This window comes from Ursus arctos, chromosome X (genome assembly GCF_023065955.2).
Source record: "Ursus arctos isolate Adak ecotype North America chromosome X, UrsArc2.0, whole genome shotgun sequence".
In the NCBI taxonomy this organism is placed as follows: Eukaryota; Metazoa; Chordata; class Mammalia; order Carnivora; family Ursidae; genus Ursus; species Ursus arctos.
Window position 1 is genome coordinate 78,565,291 of NC_079873.1, and position 20,912 is coordinate 78,586,202.

Consider the following 20,912-nt stretch of genomic DNA (forward strand, 5'->3'; position numbering starts at 1 on the left):
CGTTCCACCCACAAGACAGCACTCACCTGGAATTGCTCCCAGGGGTAGCAGTGAAGGGCCAGGTAAAGGCAGAACTGAGACATTCCTTCCACTTCAGCAGCAAATAACAAACAACAAGACTCCCTTAGAGTCACACGTGCTTCACACGCTCACACAGCTTTCTTCAGTCAGGGTCTCACTTGATATTCACGCTGAAGGGGACAATGGTTCTCTGGAGGTCAGAGTGTCTGGTATGGGGATGGCAGCAGTAGAAGCAATCTGCTCCCTGTTACAAGGACACTCCTATGTGCCAGGTCCTGTGAAAACCACTTCAGTAGTTCATTTGATGCATTTCTCACAGATGCCCAAGAGATGGACATTATTAGTTCCATTATCAAATGAGGAAACTTCCAGATTAAGAGCCCAGGGTCACAGAGTAAGGACCTAGGATGAGTGCCATCAAACTCCGCAGCCTATGTTCCTAACGCTTCAGTTGTGCCTAGCAAACATGCATGACGCAGGTCAGACCACGATGGTTGGAAGCAGAGTGAAGGCAGGAGAACATAGAGGGAATAGAAGGGAAGGCATCAGGAAAGCCTGGGACAGTTCTGAGAGGGAGCCCAGCCAGTGGGGAGGGAGCAGTAGGGCATCTGGGGAGGGGCTCTATGCACACTCACCTTCCTTGAACACCCCGTTGACAGAGAAGCAGAGCATCTTCTCCTGAAAGGGAAGAGCCCAGGTGCTAAGTCATCTAAACTTCCTACCCACCTGTGGCTTTCTGGGGCCGCCCTTGGGAGGAAACAGGTGCTCACCGTCTGGAACCACTTGTCCACCATGAAGGGGCTGAGGTCATGCTGAGTTTTGGGCAGCACACAGAGGGAGCGCATGATGTCACATTTTATATGCTTCAGCAGCTGAACACGCAGGGCTATGGGGGGAGGAGAAGCAAGCGAAGGTCAGGGGTTGCCAGACCCTGGGCCCTATAATTACCCCTGCACACCCCCTTTCCCTGCCCAGTCTTCTCCATCACACACGCACAGGGGTCCTTGAGCTTCTTCATATTCCTGCTTTCCTTGAAGTATTCGCACAAGCTGCTTCTAGGAGAGACAGAGGAACAGGAGGTGGTGGTCTGGGCAGTGTGGGTGTTTCCAGGAGCTGCCCTGTGTCTGCTGGGGAGCCACAGGGCCCAGGAGCAGAGTCTGAGCTTTGCTACTCATGGGGCTGGCTCCCCGGGGTTGAAGGGAATGGTCAGGGAGAAGCAGGCCTCATTGTCGTAGGCACCGAGGAGACCCTGACGGTCTCCAGAGTCGTAGATCAAGTAGTACCTGTGGGAGAGCAATGAGGTCAGTCTGTCTCTGTGGTCTGGACCCCAAATGAGGTTTCAAGACACAGTAAGCGGTCCTGAGCTCGGGTGGCCTCACCCATCCTAGCCATCCCCAGATTCCCAGGAGCACTTACTGCTGCAGGAATCGCAGGACTAGACTCTTCAGCGCATCAGATCCAAAGAAGCTTCCCTGAAATCACAAAAGTCCCCAAGACCACGGCGGATACCCCCTCCTCACGCACCACCCAAAACCCTGCTTGATCTGCCCTCCTCACCTTGCAGGTTGGTAACCTCTTGTGGGCGGCAATACCAACGCTCGTTGGCGAGGGTGACTCCTGGCTGTCCTGGGGAGAGGAAAAGGCAGTGGGCAGTGCAGACCAGGAGCTGGTGCTGGACAATCAGGGGAAGGATGGGCCCCGGAGAGGGTGAGGGTCAGAGGCCAGGTGCAAAAGGGCCCTGGAAATTACATGGCCAAGACTGATGCCCCTGGAGAACGTGGTTGAAGGAGATCTGCAGCCTTTGTTGGGTTAATACGTGGATTTGGACCTCCATGAGTTTTAAGGGTCATGAAAAGTGTAACTTCTGTAACACCTAAATGGCTTCAGGGCAGGTTTGGGGCAGCATCAGTGCCAGGAGAGGAGTCAGTGATCAAGGAATACACTTACCAGGCGTAATAACTTGGGAAACAGTTCCAGGATGGAGCTGCAGAAATCCAGACAAAACAGAAAAGTCAGAGAAACTTTGCAGGTGTCCTTCATTATGGGAGCAAGCACACTTACACCTGACACACAGCCCAGTATGTCCCACCTACACTACAGTGTCCCAGCCTCCTGGGGCCCTTGGCACCTCCCTTGTGGATGGACCTAGAGGGAAAGCACACACTCCCTTCCCCTCCTCTATCTGATTCCACTCCTCCGCCCCACCCCCTCTTCCCTCTCCCCCTGCGTGGATCCCACCTAAACTGTCCTGACTCCCATCTCCAGTGCCACCAGAAGCAACATTTGGAGCCCAGGCTCCAGGGCTGCCATCCCCTTCCTGCCTCCCTTCCTTCCTTCAGGTCCCCACTGAAGGCTTCAGACAGAAGAGGGAATGGGGTGGGAGCCCAGGGCTCTGCTACCTCACTAGGGGTCCAGCACTCTGCAGGACCATGACACCCCGCAGGGGTGGCCCAGGATGCTGGGGCAGGGAGGTGAGTGAGGCAAGACCCAGGAGGCAGGGAGGGAGAGGGGGCGGATGAAGACAGAAGAGGGGCTGATGGTAGGAAGGGAGAGACGAGAGAGACATAGGGGAGTAGAGACAAAGGAGAGAGAGAACGCAAAGCAAAGGGAAGGGAAAGAAGTTCTACCATGGTGGTGGGGGTCAGGCAGGAAGAGAGAAGAAGGGGGAAATGGCCCTCTGCCTATAGTACTTTCCTTCATCTCCCTGGCTGGCCCTGGCACCCGAGGTAGGAATGGAAAACATGCAGGTGTTGGGCTGGGGGCCCATTGCCTGCTGCTTGAAACTGTGTCACCTGTGTGAGCTCAGTCTGAGCCAGACATGGGGAACGAGGCAGCCACGGGGGCAGGAGACCTACCCCAGAAGGAGTAGAGGGTCAAGCCCCAGGTCAGCATGGAGCCGAGGGTCTGTGGCCCCCTCTTATGATCACTGCCTTCCCTCCTGATGGCCCCAGTGCACCTGTGCCTGTCTCAGTCGGTTCCTTGCCTGAGGGATTATACCCGTGTCCGGCTACCCAGGGCTCCTCCGAAGGACCAGTCAGGATCAAGTGACCTGCGGAGGGAGGGGAGGGAGCGGAGCCTCTGAGAGGCTTGTCCTTCTGTCCTCTCAAGCACCTCTGCCCTCTGTCTTCCATTCCTGCCTCAGGAAGCCCTCTGCTTACTGGCAGTCACCCACTTCTGGCCCCCCAACTCAGGGAACCCTGGTTTCTCCCAGGGAGGGCCCAGGTCCTGGCAGCGGGTCAAAGGAATAGATGTCATGTTGGCAGTCCCCCAGGACCTCGGCCCTCAGCGTGGGGCAGGAAAGCCACCAAGGCAGCCTGGAATTGGAGGGGGAATACATTTGGTTCAAGGAAAGGAGGGTCCCTCTCAGAACAAGGGAGGGAAGCCCTGTTTCGGCAGGGAGGCAGGAAGGCCTGTCTCAGCATAAGGCCCTGGGCTGGAGGACCCTTGTCAGTCCAGGTCATAGCATGTGGTTCAAGGTGGTCACTCTGGCCCTAGTGAGGAAGGGCAGCCCTGCTTCATGGATCACACTTTGGGCAGGGCACGCTAGAGAAGGCTGGGTGCAGATAGCCTGCAAACGGACCTCAGACCAGACAAACGGGTGAGCAGGTCAGAGGAAGGGAAGGAGACGTCTAAACACAGGCGAGGGACACAGAGAGGAGAGCATAGAGCCTCTGGTCCCCCCAAAGGCACAGAGCTGCTGCCTCCTCCAAACAGGCACCGTCAGGCAGAGTTCAGAGTCCCACGGGGTGACACAGTGTACAACTGACCTTATGTTGGTTGATTTATCAGGGAAGGCGGTGCATGGGGGGCTTCCGCTGGCACTCATCTCTTCTGGCTGCAGACTTTTGCCCTGGTCCAACTCCCCTGCAGACTTCACCTACAATTATGAGGAGGAAACACACGGAGCAGAGAAAGATGGCCTGGATGACCCTGCACCCCCAGCCCTTCCCTTTTCCAACAAATCCACTTCCCTGACTCTTGTCACCACCCCGTGAGCTCTCCCCACCTTCCTTTCAAAGAAGGACCTGGGTACCACACCTCACCTCACTGTTGGAGAGGTTCAAGTTCTTGATGCTGGCGGCATTCTGCAGAGTGTTGCACAGGCTGTCCAGCTGGCAGGGGGTCTTGTTGCTCGGGTTCGAGGGCAAAAGCTATGATGAGGGAAGAGTTACAGTGAGGACCCCAACAGGGGATATCTGAGACCAATCTGCCTCTGCTACCTAATCTCTCCCACCTTCACCATCAGTCTCAGCACTGGGCCTGAGTCCTCACCTCGGGCATGTTCTTTTCACGGGTCTGCAGGGTGGCAGCCATGCTGTTTCTAAGACTTGGTACCATTTCAATATCATGGGTGATCAAGTCTCCGAGAAGGCGAGAGGAGGGAAACAGAAGGCTGAAAGAGGCCCAGCTGGTACAGCTCCAGCACCAACCCCTCCCCACATTACCATCCGTAAGGCTCCTTCCCAGACAGGCTCCTCTGCCCTCACCTCCCCTAGAATTACTGATGGAGACATACCAGGGGCAAAGCGGACTCTCTGGATGTTAAGAGCTTTTGCTGGGAGACTACATATCATTTGTTCATGGTCAGCTGCAGAGTTAGAGATGGGGTCAGTGGCTCTTGAAAACCAACACACTTTTAAATAACTGATGAGTCAAAATATGTCTAGACTTATTTTGCGAACAAATTATTGGTTATCTTTGGTAATAAGTCTAGACTTATTTTGCAAACAAATTATTGGTTATCTTTAGTAAAATGAGGGTGATTATAGGACAAAATGTGTTTCAATAACACATCTTTGTAGATGTTAGATTTTAATACTATTTGCTATAAACTGTACTAGGTCCTGATTCCTCCTAGGGTCCTACAGTTGTAGGCCTGGCTACAACTTTCCAAACTAATATTGTGATTTTTCTCCCACTTTCTGACTTGAAAGCATTTAAGAACAAAAACTTCCCTTTTCCTGAGGTCCTGAAAACTAAATATAAATGACTTGATGTAAAGAAATCCCCATGCTAGCTCATTAACAGACAGTCTTTGTGCTTACTGCTCTATGGGCCACTCAAAAAGATCACTGAAGACATTTGAACTGCAAACCATGAAGATCTGTGAGATTGCCACTAGCTGTCCTCATTCTATCTAAAGAGGTTTTTCTCCCTATAACTTCTGTTTATTTGATGTACAAAAATAAACAAAACAAATATATAGTCCTAAAAGTCAGGATGGTGGTTATTTGGGAGGATAAAGGAAACAGTAATGATTGGGAAGATACACAAGGAAGATTTCTGGGGTCTGGCAGTGTTCCACTAAACTCAATCAATGTTCTACACTCTGGTAATGCCCTATTAAACTTGACCTTTACCTTATACTATTCACAAAATCAATTTTTGTTCAATGAAAAGGAAAAAAAGGAGAAGTAGAAAAAAAAAACTGAAATTGATTTTATGCATGGTGTGAGGTAAGGATCAAGCTTACATTTTTTCCATATGCCAATCAATTAATGCAGCACTATCAGTTGAAAAGGATATTCTTCGCCCATTGCTCTACAATGCCAAGTTTTGCCATAAGTCAGGTCTTCAGTTCCACTCATCTATTTACTTGTACTTGTACCAACATTATATGTCAGTCTGACATCTAGAAGTCTCATCAACTGGCTACCCTCAGAACTCAGAGACTGGCTTAATGTTTGATCCAAACATTAACCATTGTTTTTCTTTTGTTTCCATAGAAACACCTCTTATTTAATACCTGATTACTTGAAACATAGGTGTAGCTTTCAGAATACACCTGCATCACTGCCTCCTGAAATGAGTTTGACTAAACTGACCTATTACTAGGACTAAGAGACGGCACCAATGAGATGAAATAATCCACCTGCTCAATATTTAATACGTGACACTCCCAAGGAAGTATTCGTGGGGGGGGGGACTGAAGGGGTTCAGGACACGCCTACTCAGAATATGCCACTTTGGCATGTGGATTATTTTGAGCTGAAGGCACTTGAGAACCTGCAGACTCAAGAGAAAATTTTGTCCCTCTTTTAACAATACACAGAGAAACCTAAAATGGGGGTCTTTCCCAGAATAAGAGTTATGAACAGAGATAAATTTTATCTGAGGGGCGCTTGGGTGGCGCAGTCGTTAAGCGTCTGCCTTCGGCTCAGGGCGTGATCCCAGCGTTCTGGGATCGAGCCCCACATCAGGCTCCTCCACTAGGAGCCTGCTTCTTCCTCTCCCACTCCCACTGCTTGTGTTCCCTCTCTTGCTGGCTGTCTCTCTCTGTCAAAATAAATAAATAAAATCTTTTAAAAAAATTTTTATCTGAGTGACACATCTATATGGTAGGTCAAACATCTGATTGCCAAACATCTGCTCCTGTTATCACGTTGTGAAGTGCATTCCTTTCCTCTGAAATCCCAGACCGCTACTCCATTCTCCTTGATTCAGAATGACATATATACCTCATTTTGCCAGACTGCCTTTGGGATTTACTTGACTGTGGATTCCTCATACTACACCTATTAAATTTGATTTTCTCCTGTAAATAACTCACTCACTCACTCACTCACTCGCAGGTCAAAGTAGAAGTCTCAGGGGAAATTTTAAAAATTTAAACTGAATGAAGATGAAAATTCAATATCAAAATTTGTGGGATTCAGCAGCAGTGAGAGCGAATTTATACCACTAAATGCATACATTAGAAAAGACAAAAATGTCCCAAATCAATAATCCAAGCTTCTACTTCAAGAATCTAGAAAAAGAACAGCAAAAGAAACCAAGACCAGAATAAGGTAGACAATAATAAAGAGTAGAAATGAAGAACTTTAAGAGAAAAATAATAGAGGAAATGAATGAAATGAGCACCTGATTCTTTGAAAAGATCAATAAAATTGCCAAACTTCCAGCAAGACCACTAAAGAAAAGAGAGAAAAGACACAAATGACCAAAATCATGGTTTAAAGAGGATGTCACTACAGATTCTGCAGACATAAAAAATATAATCAGACTATATTATGCTATGGGCAACTCTACACACATCAATTTGACGACTTAGATAAAAGTGACCAATTCCTTAAAAAACATAATATACTATAAGTCACCCTATATGAAATAGATAATTTGAAAAGTCATCTATTAAAAGAATTGAGGTTGTAATTTAACAACTCTCCCAAAAATCCAGGCCCATATGATACTACTGGAGAATCCAATGTTAAGGGGAGAATTAACATCAATTCTACAAAATCTCCACCCAGAAAATAAAACAGAAGGGAATATTTCTCAATTCATTTCATGAAACTAGTAATACCCTAATACCCAAACCAGACAAAGGAAGGAAGAGAGGGGGGAAGGGTGGGAAGGGTGGGAAGGGGGGGAGGAAGGAAGGAAGGAAGGAAGGAAGGAAGGAAGGAAGGAAGGAAGGAAGGAAGGAAGGAAAGAAAGGGAAGAGAAGAAGTAAGAAAGGAGGGAGGGAGGAAGTAAGAAAGATAGAAGAAAAAAACACACCCTACATATCCTGCATGAGTATAGATGCAAAAATCCTTAACAACATATTAGCAAATAGTATTCAGCAATATATAAAAAATTATACACCATGACCAAGCAGGGTTCATTCCAAGGATGGAAAGATGTTTTTCATTCTGTTACCATGGTGTATTACATTGATTTTCTTTTCTTTCTTTTCTTTCTTTCTTTCTTTCTTTCTTTCCTCTCTCTCTCTCTCTCTCTCTCTTTCTTTCTTTCTTTCTTTCTTTTCTTTTTTGCCTAAAGAGTAAAATTTATTTATTTACCTATAGAATAAAATTTTTTAGTTTTTTTTAAATACTTAAATTCAATTAGCCAACATATAGAACATCATTAGTTTCAGATGTAGAGTTCAATAATTCATCAGTTGCATATAACACCCAGTGCTCATCACATCCCGTGCCCTCCTTAATACATTGATTTTGTAATGTTGAAGCATCTTTGTATAAATCCCACATGGTCATGATGTATAGTCTTCTTAATATGCTGTTGGATTCAGTTTGCTAGTACTTTGTTAAGGATTTTTGCATTTATATTTCTAAGGGATACTGGTCTCTAGTTTTCTTGTAGTATCAGTCTGGCATTGGTATCTGGGTAATGCTAACCTCACAGGATGAGTTAGGAAGTGTTCCCTCCTCTTCTACTTTTTGGAAGCATTTGAGAAGGATTGATACTAATTCTTTAAATGTTTGAGAGAATTCAACAGTGAAGGCTTCTGGACTCAGGGTTTGTTGAGAGATTTTTGAATACTGTTCCATTAAAAATAAAACAGAAAGCTAATAAAAATGGTAGTGCTGTTTCAGACCTGTTAAGTGATTATGTATGTAAATACTACAATATTTATGGCAGTTTACTTGATAAAGATGTGAAGTTTGTTTGTAAAAGTGAGTGTCTAAAGGGTTACAATTTGTGAGTTTCCCTGAAGTGGTGGAAGACAGGTTACCTGAATCAGACAGAAAGTTCTAACACCTGATGTGGATGGGTATGGGTCATAGCAAGCACCGTGAACTGAGGGAGCTGGTCGACGTTCGGGGTATGTGTGTACCCTTTTGTGTGTTCTCAGGTGTTCAGCTGGGTGCAGTTTCCTTCTTTCACCTAGTGTTTCTCAGAAATAAACTGAATTTCAGTGAAACAGATTAATGTTTTTAAAACAAACTTGTTTATAAAACAATTTGCATGTACTGCCCTCACTGATAAAATGAGTATAATAATTTTTCCCAGTAATTTTTAAATTCAGGACAAAGTTACTGGCTGGGTGGTAAGATTAGGCATGATGATAATTGTCTTTCTCTGCTTGACTCATTTGACTTAGCATAATCCCCTCCAGTTCCATCCATGTCGATGCAAATGGTGGGTATTCATCCTTTCTGATGGCTGAGTAATATTCCATTGAAGACCACAGGGTAAGGGAGGGAAAACTGAAGGGCGGGAAATCAGAGAGCGAGACGAACCATGAGAGACTATGGACTCCAGGAAACAAACTGAGGGTTTCAGAGTGGAGGGGGTTGGGGGGATAGTGTAGTCGGGTGATGGGTATTAAGGAGGGCATGTGTGATGATGAGCACTGCGTGTTATATGTTATACACAACTAATGAATTACTGAATACTACATCAGAAACTAATGTACTATATGGTGGCTAACTGAACATAATTAAAAAAAGATTAGGCATGAAATATATATATTTAATTATGATATATATGTTTAATTATTGTATGTTATATGCATATATTTAATTATATATTTAATATATATTTAATTATTGTATGTTATACATATATATTTTTAATCTCATGCCTTGTACAGCTTTTCTTGCTGGTAATTACTACTACTTTTAATAAGAATTCTTGGTTAATATCAGTTTTCCTGCTCTCTACTGATTTTTTATATACCCAGGATATTAATGCTATATCAGGCATATATGTGGGCATTTTTTTCTTTCCATCTCATCATCTTTCCATGTGCTCTTTAATACTGTCTTTCCCCAGAGAGGTTGTTTCAAAATTTGCATAGATTTGTATGGCTAAGAATTTCTACTGTTCTCTGTATAAAAACATTTGACTAATATACTAGGGGCACAGAACACCACCCCCAGGTTTATCAGAGTAATAGAACATTCCCCGTCTCAGCAGCCACATGGCTCTGGGGAGCATACACAGCCTGGGCTTTGGAGGGGTGCTCCAGGATTTGAACCTTACCCCACTGTTTCCCAAGAGTTGTTGACCCTCTGACTTTCCCTTTCCTCCTCAGTGGAACAGTGAACACAATACCTGAATGGATTTTGCAGGGATTTGGCATAACATGCAATGCCATTCTTTATTATCAAAGTAATTAGGGATACTGGGTGGGAGAAAAAAAGACAAAAACCAGTCATTTGGGTGAATGAGTGTCACCCTTACCAGATAACGTTTGGCTTCTTGGGTGAGCTGGGCCTCTCACCTCAATTGCAGGCCAGAGAAGAAAGATCAGGATTAGGAAGATGACAAGACCAATGTCTCCTTTCAGAGTTTTAGGTTTCAGGATCACGAATAGCTTCATGAAGGCCTTTTCTGGGACCTTGATCACAACACGGAAGGAGTGAAGGAAGGGAGTTGGGAGATCAGCAAAACCTGGAGCCCTGAGTCTCATCCTTCTCACTTGTCCTAAATTCCCAAACCTCACCTTGGGCACAGCAAGAATCTACAAGGCTCTGGTGCAGTCAAAGTGGTTGTCATGAAGGTATCTGGGGTGGAGGAAGAAAAGGCAACATCCTTTAGGACCAAAGTAGAGATACTCTGTCTGCACAGAGCCATTTCCTGACCTATGCAACAGAAACATGTCTCCACATTTACTGCATCACAGGAAGCAGAATGAGCTCTGTGGCAGGATGTCATGGGGAAAAAAATCCTGGTACCTAAATGTCTGTCATTAAAGGAGCGGTTTCATGAAATTCATAAAAGTAATGCACAACTGTTCAAAAACAACTAGCTGGCTTATATGTGCTGAGAGGGAAGTGTTACATGTGATAATGAGTGAAATAAATAAGCAAAACAAATCCCCTGCAAATTCCCAATATTTGCTCCCTTACTGGTCCCAGCTCACACCCATCCCTGCACACTTCAGTCACTTACTATCTTATCCAGGGGCCCATAAGGGCATCATCCATTGCTGCATCTCTATCTTGCTCCTACAGGGCTGAAGACTGAAACCCAGAACTGCTTTGTTCAGACAATGTATCATACTTCCCTTGGAAAATACCTCAGCATCTCGAGTTCTTTGAGAGAAGCTAATTTGGTATCATGCTCTGAAATTGGAAAAAAACACAGAAAAAAATGAACAAATGAAAAAAGACAATGCAAAATAAAACACAAAGTAGAAAACACCAAAGACCAAGAACAAAATCCTGGGATGCTGTCATGGCTAACGAAGAAATATCACTGATTTTTATAATTGAGAAAGAAATATAGCACAGAAGACTGGAAGGCTGCCCTGTACCTCCTGGAAGATGAGAGGTGGGGAGAATTCACCACCCAGGAGAGAACAGGCACAGCAGAAGGACTTGGACAGGGGGTCCGCTGTGAGAAATTATCCCTGCTCTGATGTGTTCAGCCTGGGTTAATGTCTGTAACCCTCACCTCCCTCCTGCGCTCTAGGTGGACAATTCAAACTACCCCAAACGTGTGGTGTTAGATTTTAAGGGACATAGTGAGTTCTCCACCTGAAAAAATGAAAGACAGTCTGAAGAAAATATCCAGAATGAAGCCTGGGGAGAAAAAAAAATGATGGAACATACTGAAAAAGAGGGGACAAGAATTAAAGATAATGCAGTGAATAATTCTAACACATTTAACTGGAATCCCAGAAGGAGCGAGAGAGAACAGGGAAGTCCTCCAATTGTTAAATATGATAAACCTGTCGGTTAATTCAGATCTTTAATTTTTCTCAGCTGTCCTTTATAATTTTTCAGTGAATAGGCCTGGCACTTATTTTGTTAAATTCATTTCTAAATATTTTATTCTATTTCATACTATTTTAGAAATTGATTTCTTAATTTCATTTTCTGATTGTTCCTTTCTAGTATATAGACATTATTGCTCTTTCAAAATTTGTGTATGAGTACTAGTATTTCTTTTATAGATTTCTTACGATTTTCTACATACAAGATCATGTTACCTGCAAATAAAGATAGTTTTATTTATTCTTTTTCAATCTATATGCCTTCCATTTCTTTTTCACACCTTTTTGCAGTGGCTCGTGTCTCCAGTACTATGCCAAATAAAACTGGTAAGAGCAAACATCCTTGCCTTTTTCCTGGTATTAGGGGGGAAATAGTCTTTTGCCACTAAATAGGATATTAGTTTTATTTTTTAAGATTTTATTTATTTATCTGAGAGAGAGAGTGAGTGAGAGAGAGTATGGGGGGCGGTAAGGGGCAGAGGGAAGGGGAGAAGCAGACTCTCCCGCTGAGCAGGGAGCCAGATGCAGGGCTCCATCCCAAGACCCAAAGCAGGGAGGCCCCGACTAGGGGCTCTGATCCCAGGGACCCTGGGATCATGACCTGAGCCGAAGGCAGACCAGATGCTGAACCAACTGAGCCACCCAGGCGCCCCAGGATATTAGTTTTAGGATTTTCTGAGAAATGGCATTTTATCAGGTTGAGGAAGTTCCTTGCTATTTCTAGTTTGATTGTATCCTGAATGGGTGTTGGATTTTGTCCAGTGCTTTTTCTGCTTCTATTGAGTCAATCATGTAGTTTTTGTAAACACTCATGCATGACACCATAGTTAGTAGACAATAGTAATATCTATTGTCAAGCTTACAATCTTAATAAAAGTTCAAAAAAATAATTACTTTTAATTGGAAGTACTTATAACTTTTGCTTCTTCATTTTCCTCTTTTTATAGAAATATTAAAATTATAGCCTAAGTTTATATCAGTAATTAAAATTAACACACTTTTAGGGACTTGGATCTAGTAATTCACTCCTATCAATACGATTGCTATTTAGTTTTTCCTTTATTGTTATTTATTTTTTCAATCTGGGATTCAATCAAGAATCATGAATTTCATTTGTGTGTTTTCTAGTTTTACTGAGATATAATTGACATATAACATCGTGTAAGTTTAAGATGTATAATGTCATGAGGTGATACACATACAATGAAATGACTACCACCTAAGGTTCATAAACACATGTAGCACCTCACACAGTCACCTCCATGTGTGTACATGTGTGAGGAGAACTTTTAAGATCTACTCTTCAGCATCCTTCAAATATACCATATACTATTGTTAACTATAGTCACCAGGCTATGCGGTAGATCCCCAGAACTTATTCATGTTATAACTAGAAGAGTCTCATGCTCTACTCACTGGGCCAGCCAGACGCCCCTCCCCTGGGGACTTTTCAGAAAAGCAGCTGTACAAAGCGCCTCACCCGGGAAGGTAGAGTTCAGACTCTGTTACCTTTCTTCCGCATCGTCTGCTATCGGGGACACCAGCTACACGGTGAAGACAGCACTAGGTCGTAGGTGGAACACTCCTGCGTGAGCCCGGTTCTGCCGCTTAGGTAGCTCCGAGAGTAGAGAGCACCAGCGCGTGGTGGAACAGCGCCCAGCCCCGCGATCTCTCGAGGGCGTCGTAGATCAGTTTGGCTGCGCCGGTACTTGGCGCTGTTCCTCTTGGCAGGGCGGCTCAGGGGGTCTTGGCCAGGAGCCCAATGTTCGCGGGGTCCTCCGCAGCCCCTCGTCGCGGCCGCTGCCCTCCAGCAGTAGGGTCCCGTCTTTGTCAGCTCCGGCCCCGCCCGTCAAGGTGATTTGGTCCAGGTCGCCGGGCGCCAGCCCCACTTTCCGCTCCTTGTCGCCGGCCGCCGCCGCGTCCCCTCAGGTGGGGTTAGCGGCCCCGCCGCCGCCGCCGCTCCGGTTGCAGCCGCCGCCGGCCGCCGCCGGCCGCCCCCGCCGCCTTCGCGCCTTGGGCCCCGACTGCCTCGCCTCCGCCGGCCGCTTCGCCTTCTCCATTGCTGCTTCGGGATAAAGGGACGCTCAGGGTGCACGGATGAGGTGGCGGCGGAGGCGGCTGCAAGTCCGGGAACAACAACGGCACGATCCGCGCGCCGCTCCCCACGCCCCCCACCCCCGCACCCCCAAAGTAAGCAAAGGCAGGCCCCCCGGGGGGCTGGGGAGGCCGCACAGCGGTAAGAGGTCACATCCCGCGCGGCTTAGCCGCGGGACACGAGGGGCGCGGGTCGGGAGCCGCGGGGAGCCGACGAGGGCGCACGAGGCCGGTGCGGAGGCGCTAGGGCGCGAGGCGTCGGGACGACGGCCGGGGAACCGAGACAGCGTCGCAGTTTACTTACAAGCCGGTTGCCAAGCTCCCGCCAGCCACAGGCGTGGCCGCAGCCTCCGCCCTCCTCCGCGCTCCCCGCCCCCAGTGCCTCTCCCTACCGGCTCCAGCCTCAGCCCCGCAGCAACCGCCGTGGGCCCAGCGTGTGCCTCCTATTGCTGTTTAAATATCCCCTGGCACGAGGCTTCTTGCAGGTGGGTTCCCTAGTTGCTGCCCTGTAGGGAACCCAGGAAAGTCTGACCATGTGCCCCGTATAGATTATCTCATTTATTCGTGTGAGGAAGATAATCATCATCTCCATTCTCTAGATGAGGAAGCTGAGATACAAGAAGAATATTGTCTAGGGTCATACAGCCACTGAAAAGAAAGACAGAGGTGGTAACAAATGCCCTTCTGACTGCCAACCCCTTATTCCTCCCCAGGACACCACCAAATTCAGCTGTAATCTAGAAAATCATATTGGAATTGAGGTCCTTCTGAACCCAAACCACTGTTCTTGTCTCTGTAATATACTCATTTGGCTGTAAATCACGTGCTTACAAGATTGGAAGATTTTTTTTTTTTTGTATTGGGAAAATTATCATACCTTAAAATATGAAGGATATTATTCCATTTAACCATTTTAAACGTATAGACCCTTTGACCATACCATTTCTGGAAATGTACCTGGAAGAAATCATTGCTTCCAAGGTTTTCTATTACAAAGAATATATAGTTGTATGGAAATTCTGAGCACTGATTGGGACAAGGAGGATGAAGTGAGGAATTGAGGAAACTGGAAGGAGAATGGTTGAAGTGCTGAGATATGATTTCAGGCCAGCACCTTTAACACCATTCAACATGATCTCATCCTCAGTTTCCTTCTTGACTTTCATTCTTATCATGCTTCCTTTTCCTCGCTTTTTCCCAGCCAAACTGGCCTCTGCGTGGTTTCATGAATATGCCAACTATATTGTGTCCTCTGGACCTTTGCATTTGCTATTCTCTCTACCTGGAATACTATTTCCAAAATACCCCCTAGACTCTCTCTGTGACCTCCTTAGGATATTTGTTTCAAATTCATTTTATCACTGAGGCCTTCCCTAGCTTCCCTATTCATATCCCCTATTCATTACTTCCTTCTTAGCTATTAGTTCCCTGATCCCAACTCTCACTATCCTCCTTCCCTACTTTACTCCTTAGCGTTTATCACTCTATCCTACTAATATTGTACTTAGTTTATTTTCTGTCTCCCTCACATAAAAACAGAGGTTTCTGTCTTTTTTTTTTGTTAAATACTGTATCCTCAATGCCTATAATAGTATCTGCACTTAGAAGGTGCTCAAGAAATACTTGTTGAGTAAATTAAATTTCTATAAATGCATGGCAAGATTATGATGACATGTTCCCACTTCTAAGGCATCTCAGGATCTTTAGGCTCATATTATGTGCCAGGGATGGTGTTTGTTGTATGATAGATGTAATCTTACATCTGACTTATGACAAAACAACAACAACAACAACAACAACAACAACAACATTCCTCTCATAACGTTCTTGCCACTCTAGGTAATGTCACAAGAAATTTTCCAACAAATATATGCCAATATGAGATCTCGTTGTGCTGCTAATTTGTTTCTATTTCAATGGAGTCACAACTGCCTAATATATATATGGATGGGAACATGGTTTTCCAGTCCCTTTCTACGAACCCAGGAGTCATGTGGATCAATCTTAGTTTTCAACACAGGTGCCTATGTGAAACATCTACACAAACAGATCTTCAGTAGTAAGGAGGGAGCAGCGTATTTGTGAGAGTGACAGTGGTCTAACAGAAGGATTGAGGGAGTGGTGATAAGGCTACTTTTTCCTTTTAATTGATTAATTTATCAGGTAATTATGAAAGCATCACTGTATATTACCTGAAAAATTAACAGACAAGCATAAAGCATGAAAAGTGAAATGTCTGTACGTGAGTCTTTTCTTTAATATAGATACTAAATAAATCTCTTGAACTTTCAATAGGCTGTGGGAAGCTACGGCCTGAAGTAATAGGTTATATTAACTGGCCCTCTTTCAACGGAAAAAAAATACAGTGCTGATGCCAGTGGCATTAGGAGAACTTCTGGATTCCTTGATATACACAGGAGCTTTTAAAAGCCCTTATTTCCCTACATATTTTTTTCCCAACCTCTTTTTCTCCCAGGCCTATCAGTCTGTCTGTTGCTTGTCCTGACTGTTGCCCTTTTCTAGGCTGATGTGGTCAATACTTTCCCTTTTGAATGCTGTATTCGTTTGCTACGGCTGCCATAACAAAATACCACAGACTGGGTGGCTTAAATAAGAGCCATTTATTTTCTTCACCATTCTGGAACCTAGAAGTCCAAGATCAAGGTGTCTTCTGAGGCCTCTTTTCCTGACTTGCAGATGGCCACTTTTTGCTCTGTCCTCACGTGGTCTTTACTCTGTGTGCACATATACCTGGTATCTTTTGTGTGTTCACATTTCCTCTTCTTGAAAGGACACAAGCCAAATCAGTTTAGGGCCCATCTTAAAAGTCACATTTTAACTTAATCACCTCTTTAAAGACCCTATTTCTAAATATAGTCACAATCTGAGGTACTGGGTATTAGGATTTCAACATATGAATTTTCATGGCACAGGACTCAATTCATAACAATCCACACTCTGGATCCCCAAAATTCATGTCCTTATCATATGCAAAATACATTCACCCCTGTCTCAACAGCCCAAGTCTTAACCTATTCCAGCGTTAACTCTAAGTCCCAAATCTCATCTAAATATCTAAATCAGGTATGGGTGAGACTCAAGAGATGATCCATCTTGAGGCAAAATTCCTGTCCAGTTGCGAACCTGTGAAATCAAATAAGTTAACCTGCTTCCAAAATACAATGGTAGGATAGGCATAAGATACAGATTCTCAGGGAGCCTGGGTGGTGCAGTCGTTAAGCACCTGCCTTCGGCTCAGGGCATGATCCCGGCGTTCTGGGATCGAGCCCCACATCAGGCTTCTCTGCTAGGAGCCTGCTTCTTCCTCTCACACTCCCCCTGCTGTGTTCCCTCTCTCACTGGCTCTCTCTCTGTCAAATAAATAAATAAAATCTTAAAAAAAAAAAAAGAAGATACAGATTCTCATTCCAAAGGGACAAGATTGGAAAGAAGAAAGGAACTACAGATCACAAGTCTAAAACCTAGTGGGAAAATTCCACTTGATTTTGAGGCCCAAGAAATAGTTCTCTTCGACGCAGTCCTCTGTCTTCCAGGCCCACAGGGGTGGAATTTCCACTTTCTGAGCCCATTGAGGTGGCAACCCCACTCCCAAGACCCCAGGCTTTGCCCACTGAAACCAAAGGGGTGGCCCCGCCCTCTGAAACCCAGGAAGACACTGTCTCATTTTGGGGTCATTCTTATTTTTTTCTTGAAGGATAATACATGTTCACAGCTGGATAGGTCTATTGTTCTGTAGAATCCCAGAAGTCCAATAGCTTTTCTTCATCTCATCTCATCTTTGTCTTCTTCAGTCAAAGCTGGCAGGGTTTCTGTTGGTATAACCCCATCTCTATTTCTGGCTTCTGCTGAGATTGCTGGTTAGACTGTGAGTAATGCCCATCATCTCTTTTATGGAGTGACTGTCTAATCACACCTTTGGTGTTCTCCCCCGAACATGCTTTCTCATTTTTTGCAATATGGGTAGACAGAATTTGCCAATCAAGTTCTGGTGTTTTTTGCTTAATGATTCCTGCTCCGAATTACCTCTCTCTTCTTATATTTTACGATAAGCAGCAAAGAGAAACCAGGCAATGTCTTCAACTTTTTGCTCAAAATCTCCATGCTAAATATCCAAATTAATCACTTACAATTTCTACTTTCCACAAAATACTAGAACACAATTTGGCCAAGTTCTTTGCCCCTTTGTAACAAAGATCACCTTTCTTCCAGTTTCCTATAACATGTTCCTCTTTTCTTTTTAAAATCTCACCAGAATCACCTCGAATGTCCACATTTCTACCAATAGTCTCTTCATGGCAATCCAGACTTTTTCTAGCATGCATCTCAAAACTCTTCTAGCCTCTACCCTTCCCAATTCTAAAGCCACTTCCACATTTTTAGGCATTTATTAAGCTAGTACCTCACTTCTCTGTACCAACATCTCTGTATTAGGATTCTCCAGAGAAACAAAACCAGCAGGATGTTTATTTATTTGTTGGTCTTAAGGAATTAGGTCGCATGATTGCGGGAGCTTGGTATGTAAAAAATCTGCAGGCTAGGCTTCCAGGCTGAAGACCCAGTTTGAATCCAAAGTCAGTTTGTTGGCAGAATTCCTTCTTGCTCTGGGTCATTAGTCTTTGTCCTATTAAAGCCATGAAATGGTTGGATGAGGCCCACCCATAGAGAGGGGGTTTTGCCTTACTCAGAATTCACTGATTTAAATGTTAGTTTCATCCCCCCAAAATCTTCATAGAAACATCCAGAATAACGTTTGACCAAATATCTGGGCACCATGGCTTGGCCAAGTTTGTACATAAAATGAACCATCACAAATGCTGTCAGCAATGCTGCCTGGGAAGTCATTGCAGCCCTGGGAACTCTCCAAGTCAAAAGAAACAATGGAAAGCCCTTGAGATGGTCTTTCACGGAGCTGCCAGTCCACCCGAAATACAAAACCACCATTCTTTGAGAATAAGGTCTGTACTGTTCCCTCTGGCACTTAGTAACCTGCACCAGGAGTCTTCATGGATGCTGCTGATTTGAGAAATGGGAATGGTAAGAGAGGTGTTTAAAATGCCACCACTCTCTCTTCCTTAAACACTGCAGCTTCTTTCTTCATTAAGTTTTCCCCTGGTTGTTCTAAGATTTTGACTAGATTTCTGAATTCTGTGAAAGCTGACTCTAACAATTTTGCCAGCTTCATTGCTTTTGTAGATGGGCCAGGCCCTGGAGTTTGCTACTTTGCTATTTTGAGTGGCATCACATCCTTAAATTAAACCATTTTCATGGACTCCTAAAAGTAATATGATACCTAGGCATTGTGCCTACTGTGCTTAATGGATAAGATCGCCCAGGGCCTATCTAGGGTCTTTGTACCCAGAGGGCATTCTGGCTCACCACCTCTTCAGGGATAATGAACTTCCTGGAACAGATTCAGAGGTCAGAAAAATGGGGATTCAATTTGCAGCTATGCCCTGAACTCTATGATCTTGGCCAATGGACTTAACTTCTCTGAGATTCATTTTCTCTCTTTTTTTCCTCTTGGTTCTCAGAATTAATTTAAGAATTCAAAGCTCTAACAAACGTGAGAGTGCCTAGCCCAATACTGGTACCTAAATCTAATTCCAATTCTCTCTCATCTTGAAATTTTCCTTGAGCTTTCTATTTCCTTTCTTGCCACTTTTCCATGGGGGAAATTAGTGGCTGGTAATGGCTGAATAAATTACCCCTTGAGTAGTGTTTGCATTCTCACAAAGGATAGTCTTTAGCCCATAGGATTTAAACCTTTTAGATGGAATTGAAAGTCTCATTCCTTCTGGGAGAAGAACACTTTAGAAAGAAAGACTATTTCTCTCCTCTTTCCAGATACTTTGGGCATTAGCATGTGCTTTTGGTGAGGGAAGATCTCTGGTAGATGATGGCATTCCACTCTTGCAGAGTGGAGCCTTCTTTCTCAAAGGATATGATGTTTGACAAATTAGACACACTACAGTGGATTTACAGATATTAACTGCCAACAGGTAGGGAGTTGTGTGATTTGAGGCGCATCACTCAAAGCCTCACATATGTGTACTTGGGATAATGAAGGTGGCATGTGAAAACATTTTAAAAACTTGAACTTAACCAATGGGTGGCAGTATAATTATTAATTTATAAATCCACTATTATAAAGTCATAGCTGATGGCAAAATGCCCACCCATAAAGCAAGAGCATAAAAACTGTGACAATGGAAGGAATTTGTGATTTATAATTACTTCTCACTTTCCCTGAAGACACACTTTCCCTACAAAATCTCTCCTAGAAATGAAACCACAAAAATGTTAATTCCTAGATTCAATTCCACTTATAATTTTTGTGAAATTTGTTTGCTTATTTGTTTATATCAGGCTTTATTTTTAAAAAAGTGTCAAGACAGCTTACAAAGATAGAGGCTTCATGACAGGATTTTTTTAAATGATGAAATTGTAGATAAAGGAAAGTAAGGTAGAAAAAATAAGAGTGAAGTTATGAGGGATAATGACAGTAAGTTTGGTGTTGAACCCCACATGTAATGCTTCAGAGCTCCCCACACATCCTAGTCTAATAATTAGTCAGCCTTTGAACACTGCTGGTATTCATTACCTCTTGAGATAAACCAGTTTCCCTTTGGACAGCTATGACCACTGGAAAGGATTTTTCTTGGGGTCATCACCTTGTAATGTAGCATTTAGTAATGGTCTCCTAACTGTTACTCTCTACTTGATAGTCTAATCAGTATGTATTGAGAGTTCAGTATCTGTCAAAACTGCATTGACACATTATCTTATTTCATTTTTTTCCATACTCATTTTACTTTATTGATGCAGTTTATTTTTTTAATGATTTTTTATTATATTATGTTAGTCACCGTACAGTACATCCCTGGTTTCCGATGTAAAGTTCGATGATTCATTACTTGCGTATAACACCCAGTGCACCATGCAATACGTGCCCTCCTTACTACCCATCACTGGTCTATCCCATTCCCCCCCCGCCCGAGGCCCTCAGTTTGTTTCTCATAGTCCATAGTCTCTCATGTTTCATTCCCCCTTCTGATTATCTTATTTCAAGTTCATCCTCAAATAACCTTGTGAGATGAGTTCCTTTAAATCTCCATTTTATAGATGAGGAGAAGTAAGGTTGCAAGAGGTTAAATGACCTCCTTCCAGTTATCTTAAAGCAAATGAGTGTGAGAGTGGTCTTTCAAACTTAGGTCTTCTGAATCGGAATCCAGTGCCGCAATACTCCATGTCATTTCACCATAGCATATAGGATTTTTTCTCGTCCTTCTGCACTATAAGCTACCTGGGCATTTGATAGGTTTCT

General features: G+C 44.1%; 1 protein-coding gene and 1 long non-coding RNA gene across 2 annotated transcripts; both read right to left on the reverse strand.

Annotated features, from left to right (window-relative positions):
- Positions 1-821: 821 nt before the first annotated feature.
- Positions 822-2,008, reverse strand: LOC125281240 (uncharacterized). Its single transcript, XR_007188379.2, has 3 exons — positions 1,969-2,008; positions 1,018-1,647; positions 822-907 (listed from the first exon to the last, which is right to left on the reverse strand). It is a non-coding gene; the product is annotated as an uncharacterized LOC125281240 (long non-coding RNA).
- Positions 2,009-2,966: 958 nt separating this feature from the next.
- On the reverse strand, positions 2,967-4,359 carry LOC113249000 (nuclear RNA export factor 5-like). Its single transcript, XM_044380817.2, has 4 exons — positions 4,294-4,359; positions 4,065-4,172; positions 3,789-3,898; positions 2,967-3,070 (listed from the first exon to the last, which is right to left on the reverse strand). The coding sequence occupies exons 1-4, from the start codon at positions 4,357-4,359 to the stop codon at positions 3,013-3,015; spliced, it is 342 nt and encodes a 113-aa protein (XP_044236752.1). The 3' UTR covers positions 2,967-3,012.
- Between the last annotated feature and the right edge of the window lie 16,553 nt (positions 4,360-20,912).